The sequence below is a fragment of the Camellia sinensis genome, chromosome 12 (assembly GCF_055761805.1).
Source record: "Camellia sinensis isolate YWXY chromosome 12, ASM5576180v1, whole genome shotgun sequence".
Taxonomy (NCBI): Eukaryota; Viridiplantae; Streptophyta; class Magnoliopsida; order Ericales; family Theaceae; genus Camellia; species Camellia sinensis.
In genome coordinates this window covers 119259716-119271835 of record NC_138972.1, presented here as the reverse complement: position 1 = coordinate 119271835, position 12120 = coordinate 119259716, and the positions used below count along the sequence as shown (strand labels likewise).

Sequence of the window (12120 nt, the reverse complement as noted above, 5' to 3'; positions counted from 1 at the left end):
TTACAATGATCCTATTTAATGTCATTGCTATATAAGTAACAGACATAAAATGAATATTAATTCTATCAATGCAATTACAACAAATAAAATGATAAACTAAATATGATATATAAATGTGATCATTGTAATATTCTCGATACAAATATGAAATATCAAGTAAATTGCAAATATATTTATTGAATGTCAGCTTTGAAACAGTAATTGCTCAATTCAAGGTCATAATTATTTTTTTGGGGACCATTGAAGGTGCTTCAGGCAAAAAATTGTCCAATATTAAGCAATTTTTACCCATTTAATAAAAGATAAGGGGAAAAAAAACATCTGGTCCAGCAAACAACATACGGCGCAACTTCAAATTCCTCCTAGTTTGAATAGGAACCAAACCATATTGACAAGAAACAGAAGCAGAATAAACTTTACTGGTACTAGATCTAACTAAAGGTACATATTTTAGAGGAAGACAATTGAGACAAAAGACAAAAGGTTACCCTAAAAAAATATATATATATGTTACAAAAAAAGCATGAGAAATATCATTTGCCTTTTAATGAAGAGGTCTGTTTCTTGGTACTCTTCTTGGGACGATTCTTACTATTTTTGCTCTTACTACACTTTGGACAAAACCAGTCTTCATCTGGAACATGTTCAAGTGGAGGATTGCAACAATCAATATGGGTACCAACACCACAACCGGTTGAACCACTTTCATCACCACAGATCAGCATTACCTCTCCTCTGTCACAAGACCCGCAAACTTGACACTTTAGATCATTGTTAACATGATCTTCAAGCGGTGTCTGCGCCTCAACAACCTCTTCTGACTGTTTGAACAAGTTAGCAAATGACTTCTCTGCCCAAGTGTGAGTATTGTATTGCACATGCCTCTCGAGGGGATAACCAGGCTTGCATACATACTCCACCAGGTAATCAGCTATAACACATGGTATCTCATGTCTTAAGAATTCTTGTACCCATATATCAACACGTGGCATGCCAGGACTGACAATAGCAAAATCAACTCCAGATTCAAGGAAGCGGGTGTAAGGGGGAGAGGTCGCTAAAATGGTCCCATCTCCAGCTTTGATGACACGCTTTAGTGTGTCCTGACATATAACAATGGAATAGTCTAAGTTCACAGAAAGTTTACCAGGAAAATTACCCAGAATAAAAAAGGATGGTTGAGACTCAAATGGTTTATTGAGGGGTGCATGTAGATGTTTCTGGATAAAATCATGGGTATGTAGTATTACTGAATAACAATTAGCAGGAGACAACTTATCCCACCCACTACTAGGAAAATCAGAGCATAAGAATTAAAATGTGTTACAGGGAAAATTGTAGATTATACCAGTGGTGGCGCAATGCATTCCCCATAGATGACGACACGCATTCCATAGAAGGCCCCATGACCAGTTCTCTCCCTCAAAAGGCGCCACTTCCTCGGAGCCTCCAAGTTGATCGCACCATCTTCACTTAGACCGTTCTTGTGCCACTCATAAGGCTCCTCTGCTAATAATCTTCCTGCCTGATTGCTGGCAGTTAAATAATCAGTCTTCAGAATCCACCTGCATTTGAGGCATAAAAAAGAGCAAAATACTTTTTACACAAGGGCAGGTGGATAATCAGTTCACCAACAGCGTTTTGAGTTTTTAATTAGTCATTCATATGCAAAGTTAAAATAAGTTTTGTTGTAAGGTCATACCTTCCGGATGCTGCAGCAGCAAAAAACTTTTCTGTTCTGCGTATTGGATCTGGAACAATGAAGTGTGTAGCTTGATATGACCACTGATGAGAATCTCTGCATACCCTTCCTTTCAAACGCCTAATAAACTGCTGAAACTCCTTCCTTTGTAGCTTATGCCCACTTAGTATAAACCACACAGGTTCAACTTTCACTTTCGGAGTCCTTTCCACTAATACCGAATCCTGATCAGTCACACCAGCCTTCGGATCGATCTTCACGGGTGTTCTATTAGATTTTGAAGCTATTTTTCCAACCCTTTGTTTTCCATGACTCACATTTTGATCTCCAATATCAACAGGCTTATTTTCCTTCTCCACTTCCACAGAGTTCTGTGACTTATTTGAACGTACAGTCCTGTTGGTTTTGCCTGCGGGAGATGGAATACTTTTTTCCTTTTCCTTTCCTGTCTTCTCATTGTTCTTTTTACTTTTGATCTCTTCCCTACTTACACCATCCTTCAATTTTCTTCTCTCCATTACAGAAGGAACAGACTTTCTCAATGTTTTACCCATTCGACATTTTTTCCGTTTAGTTGATTTTTCTTTCCCACAGTCCTCGTTAGCAGTTGATTCATCATGCTCATTTTTCCTGCCACAAACTGCCTTTTTATGTTCAGCTCCATTTTCATCTTCATCTGATGTTTTTGTAGGGTTGTGTGTACTCAAACTGCTAGCATCGGTTTTGGGTGTTATTGGCTGCACATCCAATTTGTCTTTCATCACTACATTCATCTTGTGTGTTGCATCTTCAGGCTTCTCTTCACAATCTCCCACCTCAAATTCATGTTCCTCTCTGTCCTCTGGAGCCTCAGTCTCCTCTGGAGTCTCAGTCTCATCGTCCATGGATCCAATCTTATTCTCAACTTCGTTCCCTAATTTTTCAACATCATGTGTCTCCATCACCATGGCCTTGTCAACATTAACAGTGGGAGGAGTCGTTTCAACCTTCTCCGAATTAACAAACAATTCCCTATCTTCTGTCTCTTTCCCACCAATCGAACTTGTCACAGCAGCAGGTTGCAAGGCAGTTTCATGTAGATGAATAGAACCTTTATGATTTTTGGTATTAGCAAGACCTAATTTTGGTCTAGAGCCCAAAGTCTTCTTGGCAGTTACCTTCCTCCTAAGTGGTTTTGAGAGTGAGTGAGTATTTTTTCCTTTGAACAAGTCCGAGCTAGGACTACTGGATTTCTTAATCTCTAAGCTTGTAGTTTTTGGAGATGGGACCCGGACATCTTGCCATTCTTTCTGTGGCGTCCCAACTTCACTAGCAGCATTTTCTGCTCTGTTCATAACATCTTTGATGCCAGAATCAGTGTCCAAGCTTGTGTTTTTTAATCTGTTAGATCTTTGAGGTGTCTCCAAGTTGTCCTCTTGCCTATTCTCTGAGGTGACAGCACTGATGACAGGCTTTGGCAATGATTTTCTGTCGAAGCTTGAGAAATTTGTGGTTGCAATGTTGACAGGAGAGTTACGTGCAGGACTTGGAGTAGCATTCTCATCCAACGCACCATCTATCAAAACTGCAGATTCTGAAGGTCCAGTTCTATTAATCACCAACGGACTTTCTAAGATGCATGGTTTCGAATCATGACTCGTCTTTTTTGATTTTGAGCTACCATAAGAAACATTCATCTTCCTCTTTTCAGGCAACATACCATTTTTTCCCCCTTCATGATGTAACCCAGTTTCCTTCGAAGGAGTTTTAACACATCCAGAGTCAGTTCCATCATTAGCTTGTTCTGCTCTGGTTGAAGAGATGTTAAAACCGACACTGACATTGAATTCATCAATATCGACTGTAGGAAAGCTGCTTACATTGTTTGCCATTTCTCCCGAGAACATTGAGAATGAGTTTCTCCTAGGGGTCTTCCTCGAGTAACTTATAGTATTCGAATTTGCTGCATCATCAGGAGGAGACCTCTTTGCACTACCAGAAGAAGGCAAGTCATTTCCAACCTTGGCACAAGTTGGCAATCTGTCATATAATTTTAATGGCTGATCAGATGGATCGCCACAAGTAACATCCCCAAGAGTTTTGGTGTCCTGAGAACAAAGCACCTCAGATTGCTTCTTTTGGATATCTTGCAAATTCAAAGCCCGAGCAGATGGAGTCTTTTCTGCAGAGGCAAATACTGTGTCATTCTTATTGCCAGCGCTTGATAAAGCTTTAGATGCACTTGTAGCCAGCAGGTTTCTCGAGACGTCCTCTTTTGTTTGGGGGGATGGATGGGCCCTTACTATTATCCCAATATGCAAGTTACTAGGACTAACATCGATTTTTCTGTCCCCATATTGTTGTTTGGCAAGCTCTTGTGCTTCTTCCTCAGAATCTTTAGCTTCAGCTTCCATCATCTCCAACTCATAGCCACTGGCGGGAAGGAGAATATATTGATTAAAAGAATGAGCAAAACTTTTATGCCATTCATTAAAAGTTAAATATTTGAGAATAAAACTTCCCCTACTATCCACGGATCACAAGGAATTAACCAAACAGGAATAGCATTGACATTAACAAAATGCACAAGTAAATCAGTATACTCATGCCATGACAATGACACAACCCCAATGATGACCCTCTCTCTCTCTATAAGATGATTAAAGCTGCACATCTATAGGGAGTCAGTCACCAATCACCATATATGTCTTAACCCTCTTAATTTAACATGAACACCTGCATCAATTTGCATCCCAATGCAAACTTGTTTATACAAACATGTAAATGCACACCATAGTAACATTACAACAAAGAATATTCAAGTCTCACCTCTTATCGTAATTAGCTTCTGGAAGAATTTCCCAAGACACCAAACTGCAATGGAAAATAAAAGTAGTTCCTATTTTAAATATAACTCGAATAGAAAATAAGTATCCAATTGTATGATATCCAACTAGTCCTAAAATAGATGTCAAGTAAAGAGGCTGTAATTCTTCAAAAGTAAGAGAACAAAATGATAACATACCAGTCTTCCAACCATCGATGGTTAACAATCTTTATCTTTTTCATTTTCCTGGCAAGCTCATACTTCTCTCCTAAAAAAGGCCAAGAAGAAAAGTTTGATACTATCCAAGTATAGAAAAAAATAACACATCATATAAAGATTGATCTTATCCAAGAATTGACAAAATAACACAATATAAACTTATATAGTTCTTCAATTTTAAATAATAAATGCCAACAGAACCATTTACTGAATCATGATACAACCTCCAAAGTCAAAATCATGGGATGCTATGCTCCTGGTAATTCCTCGAAATACCCTATGGGAATGAGGCATGAAGGGTTATGATCGAGCAATAGCTCATTTGGGCAAGCCAAGGGGTGCCAAGCTACACCACTATCGAGTGGACTATGGTCGAGCAAGCGAGTTTGGTTCAGCCAACTAATGGTGTGGGCCATGCCTCATGCTCTTCATATTTTGACTCATTCATTTGGTGTTTTGGCTCACAATTAGGGCGCCAAGCACACTAATGGGCCGAACAGCCATGTTGGGTGGTTCATAATCTCTCATTGAGGTTAGGCATATGGCCCCAATTAGTCCCCTCAAGGACATCATGGTGCATTAGGAGGACTGATACGTAGAGAGGACATTGCTGAGATGGCAATGACCTATTTTAGATGGACTTTCATTTCCCCCATAGTACCCATGTCCACCAGATATGACAAGGATAAGGGTGTAGAATGTGTCTAACAATACCAAATTTAGACACTTGGATCTTCCAATGGTACCTATTACATCCAAAACATCAATCCATAAAATAACAAACTACTGGTTCAGAGTGTATTCTGACACAGAAAGCCATCAATAGTTTGTCTTGCAAGCTAAGTGAATATGTGAGAAACTAATAATACAATGCAATAGATATCTAACTTGCCACAAACCAAAAAAGAATAATCCTAAACTTGGTGCTTTGCAGAATATTAATCTTCACATTTTGAAGCAAATTATAATGGCATACTCATGAAACAACATACATACAGTAAACTAATTTGTGCAGCTAAGTAAGCAAAAATCATTCAGCCAATATAGTTCTTATTACATGACCAGGTGATCCATTAGTAAAATTTTGCTTCTCAACAGAACAGGCAATCTGGAGCTGCTTAACTTAATAGAAACTTTAGTCAGATTAAATATTTTATTTGATAGGGAAAGATTATAGTACTTTTCTTTCCCATAGAACTGATAGGATGAAATTTAAATTTCATGTGTAGAAAAAAAAAAATAATTGCACTTCAATGTCAAAATTATAGATGAAATCACTAAATAATAAAGAACATCACAACTGTGGGAAAATGTCATGCGTCAAGATATACCATGATAGTCCAAACGTATGTAAATCCATTAGAATCAAGATAACAACCTACCTTCAAATTTGTAGCATATAAGATGAGTAACTTTATTTGCAACCAAAGGCTTTGAAAATTTTGCCCCCATTAGGCCAACCATTGTCTGAGAGAAAATGGGAGATAATAAGACAAAATATTCATATAAACAACTTTCTTATTACTTTTTCTTGTTTTTTTTTTTTTTTAATGGCCTCAGTAATCATAAAAGAAGATATGATGAAGTGTACGTAATGAACAGGAAGAAAGATATACAAGAAAGCCTGCTACGAACCATAATATCATCTCGATCTTGCCTTTGGTATCCAGTCAAGCAAGCAATTATAGATTTAGCACCTCGAATTCCATCCAAATCTCTTAAAGGTCTGTACATAACCTGTGAGAAGACGAATAAACATCCTATGAGCATGCGGACAACAACAGAGGTTACAAAAATAAATAAACATGACAAATACGAGTCACATGATCACAATCACTTTATATAATTAAAAATATGCATTGATGTGTACAGTAAAAATTCAAGATTGACGTGCCCCAAAGAGAGGAAAAAAGTTCAATTAGATAGAATGGGGACCAAACAAGTGGCTCAGAGCCATGGATTATTACTTCACAAGAAGTAAAATATTAGAAAGCAGCATCAAATGCAAATTAAAATTTTAAACTCATTATTATTCATAAAGGTTATGGAAATGTAAATATGATTTGTGTTAAAATGAAAGAGTGAAGTCAACATGCAAGTCTTCTGAATTCTAATATTTATTTACTACATTAGTGCTAAAACAATTGAAATATGCAAAAGATTTAGTGTGACATAGCAAAGTTGAAATTAATCAAGACATAGCAAACTTGCAAACTTTACACGTACCACAATAAGAAAAACATTGAATAAAAACAAAATCTACGCTATATAATTTGAAATATTTCAAACTAAAACACAACTGGGATGAAGATGCTGAGGTGGATGTGTGACAATACTAGACAAGACAAAATTAAAAATGAGTGAATTTAGGAATGGGTAAGATTAGTACCGATAGAAGATAAGTTGAGAGAGAATCAATTGAGATGGTTTGGTCACATTCAATGGAAACCAACAGAGGCAGTAGTGAAGAGAAGCGATGTTGTAACGGCAGATGAGAGTGTTAGGGGATGGGGTAGGCTTAGATTAATGTTGACTAGCGTTGTAAATAGAGATATGGATCTACTTAATTTGACTAACGAAATGGTTTTTGATAGGGCCGCGTAGAGAAGAAATATTCATGTAGTCGATCCCATTTAATGGGACTTAAGATTTGATTTGATTTGGTTTGGTTTGGTTTGGTTTGGTTTGAAACACAACTGGGAAAGAAATCCTGAAAGAAAATACAACATGAGAAAAAGCCAAAGGACATTCCGAGGATAAGCTCTACCATTGAATTTGGGAGTACATAGTACAAACTTGGTTTGGGTAGTTTTTTGTTTTTTTTTTTTAATCTCTCAATATCTAGTCCACTATACCGACTAATCATGGAGACCAACCCCACCATCCACTAACGGGGGGGCCCAATTAAGGCAAGGCAAGGCAAACCCTTGTATGGAATGGCCCCAAGAAATTGTTTGCACCTAGTTGGTTTCAAACTTGAGACCTCAACATATGATCTAAAAATATTTTATTTTTGGTACATTGACATTATGGGCAGGTATGAAGAATGATTTTTCTGGACTTGTATTTGAGTTGCCACATTGTTGGTTGGTGTTGTGATCTTGATAACTGCCAATCTACTTCAAATTATGTGTTCTTGCAAACGGGAGGTGTCAATTCCTGTTAATTGTTGTGCATCCTACTACTAATGTTAGGAGCCTAAAGTTTGTTCTATCTTCAAACATACGACACAAATGAATACTTCAAGATACAGAATCAAGTAAATAATTGGATAGAGAAGCTCACGGAAATGGGATCAACGGGCATGCCAATATCAAAACTATGATCAACCCATAACCCCGTGACCAAAATCTTTCCATCCGTTCGAGCAGCGACACATACAGGATCATCCTGCACCAGACAATTGCTCAATTCAGTGCTAATATTTAAAAATAATAATAATTTTCAAAAATACGACATTAATCAAAATTAAATAAATAAATAAAACGAAAGATACTTACATGAATAAGATTGTCAACAATGACGTGAGTGCAATTCGGACCATATTGACAAGCATCAATCCCTCCTCCATTCACAAGCTTCAATCGGACCTATATAACAATTTATTTGGAAAAAATAAATAAATAAATAACAATAATAAAATAAAATAGAAAGAGTGAGACAAAGCGAAATCAAATTGAAGTGTAGAGAGAGAGAGAGAGAGAGAGAGAGAGACCTTTTGGGAGGAGATGGGATCGAATCCAAAGAGGACGAAACGAACGCCGAAGAAGGTTTTGGAAGGGTGGTCGCACACTAGTGATGAGTCTTGCTTGGTTGTTCCCGACATTTGAAACAAACTCTCTCTCTCTCTCTCTCTCTCAGACCCCCTAGATTGAAAATCTGAGCATGTTATCGACACACTGTGAGTGTGAGAGATATTTGATAAAACTTCTCGAGGAAGGAGGAAGGAGAGGGTTAAAATAATAAATAAATAAAATAAGAACTGTTTGAAACTTATTATTTTAATAATTTTTTAATTTTTTTATGAAAAATGTGTAAAAAGTATTTAATATGGATGATTGATTTTTAAAACTTTTTAATAATTTTTAAATTTTTTTAAAAAAAACATAAATTGCCAAACGAGGCTATATCTATAATTTCCAGAGGGGAGGGAAATTACAGATTCATTTGTTGTTTGATTTGATTTCGCTTCACTGGCGGGAGATAAAAATATCTGCACGCGTGGCATTTTCGACACGTGTGTGTTCCCAGTTGTCTACGCAAGTCGCACGTATTTGTATTTGTTCAATTCGTGTTTGTTCCTGGGAGCATTTTCAATGGTTGTTGTTATATTGGGGTTGTTATTACTTTTAATTTGATAATAAATAATATTATTTTGTCAAATTATAATAATGGTGTTCTAATGGTTATTTGCTATTTTTGACAAATCTTAACTAACTTTTCCTCTAACTTTGTAGGTGTTGTTTGGATATAGGTTTTTGTGATTTTATTTCTGTTTATTTTTTGTCTTTTGTGACTTTTTTTAAACAGTTTGTAAAAAAATTTATATATTTGTATTATTCCCGACTAGACAAATATAAAAAATGAAAAAAAAAATGAAAATTTGGAAAAATAAATAAATTTTATCTTTTTATTGCCTTCATTGGAAAAAATATATTTATTTTCTCATTATACTTTATTGAAAAAATTAAATTATACTAAACTATTTTGCTACATTATACATTGCAAAAATAATATTACGTTCTTTTGTAGAAAATACTCAAAAATAAAAACAAATATGAAATTTCATTACAAAATAAAAATATGAGGACTACTTGGCGAAAATTTCATTACATTATCCCGTAATTATTCATCAGAAGGCAGGGGGAAATAGTAATTTGGGCTGCTAACATTTGAAGACCACTTGGCGAAAATCTCATTTTTTCGCATTATGTCATACGCTTTCGTCTGAGGGTCCAAATGAGAAATGTTCGTAGTCATTATCATATGTTCTTCCTTTTTCATCTCATGTTCTTGTCTTCTGATCTTAAAGTCATGTTTTTTCATCTCAAGTTATTTTATCTCATGCATTGCTTGAATCCTTTTTTCTTCTCTTTCATCTTTTTTATTTTCCTTCTCAGTAAGGTATTGGTTAAATGTGTCCAATTGTGTGCTCATTTTTTGAACTTCAGCTTGAACGACTTGATTTTTCCGAAATAATTCTTTTGCAAATTTCCTACCCATCGGCCTTTTACCCCTTGCAGAGACACTGCCCTCACCAACAGTTGGATTGTTACCAACACTTGGACTGTTGTCGTCTTCAAGAGAAATGCAGTTTTCCATAGGGAAATCGGGGGCTGAATTAGGAGTAAGCACTGTATGCATCCTTGCCTTTACCGTATCCGTGGGAGCTACATCTTGCCACCTGATATTGTCTTGCAATATTGGCCAACAATGTTCAAAAGCGAAATGTTTGTTTTCATCTTGATGGTATAATAGTTTTGCTTAAAGCATCTGTTTTAAAAAAAATTTAAACATTATTTAATTACGTAATTTTTATACGATACCAGAATAAGAAACTAAACATAATAACTGAAAGTAAAAACTTACCATATCAACTTGAGAAATCCCATTTGGGTGAAGATTTTCGACTTGAGCTAAACATCCCTGAAATTTGTTAGAACATTTCATGATTATACCCCATCGAGATTGAATAGACACTTGTGTTCTAGACTGGCAATAATTTTCGTAAATTCTCCCCTAAAAGTGAGCATGCGATTGCGAATTGCCAACAATTGGGTCTTCCGAAATGTGACACCAAGATTTACAAATTGCCATATCTTCTTCAATGGTGAATGATTTTCCTATATTTGTTTTTGATGAACCTTCCATAATGATTGGATGAAAAAACTAAAAAGAAAATAATTTAAGAGGTTTGTTGTGAAATCAGATTCAAATAAGAGAGGAGAAAAAAAAAATTAAATGTAAATGTTTGTGTGAAATAAAAGTGGCATGGAGGGTTTCAATTTATGGAAATTAAAAGAGCTGTTGTAAAAAATAGTCATTTGTCAAACAGCCGTTTAAAAGAGCTGTTGTAAAAAAAAAAAAATTAATTAATTATTTTTTTTTGTTAAACAAACCAAACAAAGCCCAAGGCATCACCTTTTATTTTGCCATACAAACCAAACAGAGCCCAACGACTCTTTATTTTGCCATACATCTAGAATGATCTACTCTCTTTTCACTATCATTCTCCTCCACGCCTCTTCATCTCCCTCTCATTCTCACCCTGTCTTCTCCTCTATGGCCGAAATCAAACAGAGCACAAGCCACTCTCCCTTCTCCTCCATGGTTGAAACCCCTCTCTCACTCTCTCTCCATTTCAGTCTCTCACTCAGTCTCCCTCTTCTTAAACCACTCCCTGTTTTCCTCCGTGCTCAAAACCCCTTCTCCTCCACGATCTCCTCCATGATTGGAACCCGATCTCCCTCTTCTCCTCCAAGATCGGAACCCCGTCTCTCTGGTTTCACTCTGTCTCCCTCTCAATCCTCACCTTCGATCTGTGTACTCTCCGTCTCTGGTAAGATCTCCATTTATATACATACTCATATATATATATATATATGAAAACTATATATATATGTATGTTTTGATTTGTCTTGATCTCCATCTATACGATCTGTCTTCATCAATTTTTTTTGATATATATGTGTTTGAAATTTTTTGATATATATGTCTTCATCAATTTTTTTATTTTATATATATATATATATATATATCTGTCTTCAATTTTTTATATCTGTCATGAACAATTTTTTGATTATCCGGTATACAGAAATTTGCATTGATATATATGTTTTGATATCTGAAACAGAAATTTGCTTGATTATGAAAATTGGGTCTCCAACGGTCTGACTTTTGCTGATCTGGCAAGCTTGGCACCTGCCATTTCACTCGCCAAATTTGAGAACACATATGGCATCTACCATATTTGGCAAGTGAAATAGCAGACTATTGGAGACTCATTTTTGCCATTCCTGTCATTTTTTAGCTTTGGCAACTGATATAGCAGAACCATTGGAGATGCTCTAATTGGCTACCTGACAGTGTCGATTTAAACTACTAGTTTTAATTAATTTTTTTTATTTTTTTTTTGTGCTTTTTATTTTTAATATTTTTTTCTTTTAAATTTTATTTTATTTAAAAACACTTAAAAAGTATAAAATTTTAGTTCTTTTTTTTATTGATTTTTTTTTTTACTTAATCACAAATATTTTACTTCAAAAATGATCCATTTGAATTTTTCATTAATTAAAAAAATAATAATTTAAACATCTACCAACATAACTTTTTTATCAATGAATTTGTCATAAAAAAAATACAAAGAAAAAATAAATAAGCAAATTGCTAAAAG

At 35.5% G+C, this 12120-nt stretch overlaps 1 protein-coding gene across 1 annotated transcript; it reads right to left on the bottom strand.

Moving 5' to 3' along the window:
- Positions 1-263: 263 nt before the first annotated feature.
- LOC114285926 (transcription coactivator) lies at positions 264-8903 on the bottom strand. The gene is made up of 10 exons (XM_028229017.2): positions 8443-8903; positions 8228-8317; positions 8013-8117; positions 6363-6464; positions 6110-6194; positions 4707-4776; positions 4511-4555; positions 1703-4114; positions 1349-1565; positions 264-1103 (listed from the first exon to the last, which is right to left on the bottom strand). Exons 1-10 carry the CDS (start codon positions 8551-8553, stop codon positions 534-536), a joined length of 3807 nt encoding a protein of 1268 aa, XP_028084818.2. The 5' UTR covers positions 8554-8903; the 3' UTR covers positions 264-533.
- Between the last annotated feature and the right edge of the window lie 3217 nt (positions 8904-12120).

Excerpts from the sequence above, each read along its gene's own strand:
- LOC114285926 (XM_028229017.2), bottom strand. The coding sequence starts at position 8,553 with ATGTCGGGAACAACCAAGCAAGACTCATCACTAGTGTGCGACCACCCT. Across the intron at positions 6,195-6,362 it reads AAGATCGAGATGATATTATG|ACAATGGTTGGCCTAATGGG; the intron begins GTTCGTAGCAGG and ends ATTTTCTCTCAG. Across the intron at positions 4,777-6,109 it reads TATATGCTACAAATTTGAAG|GAGAGAAGTATGAGCTTGCC; the intron begins GTAGGTTGTTAT and ends GGCCTTTTTTAG.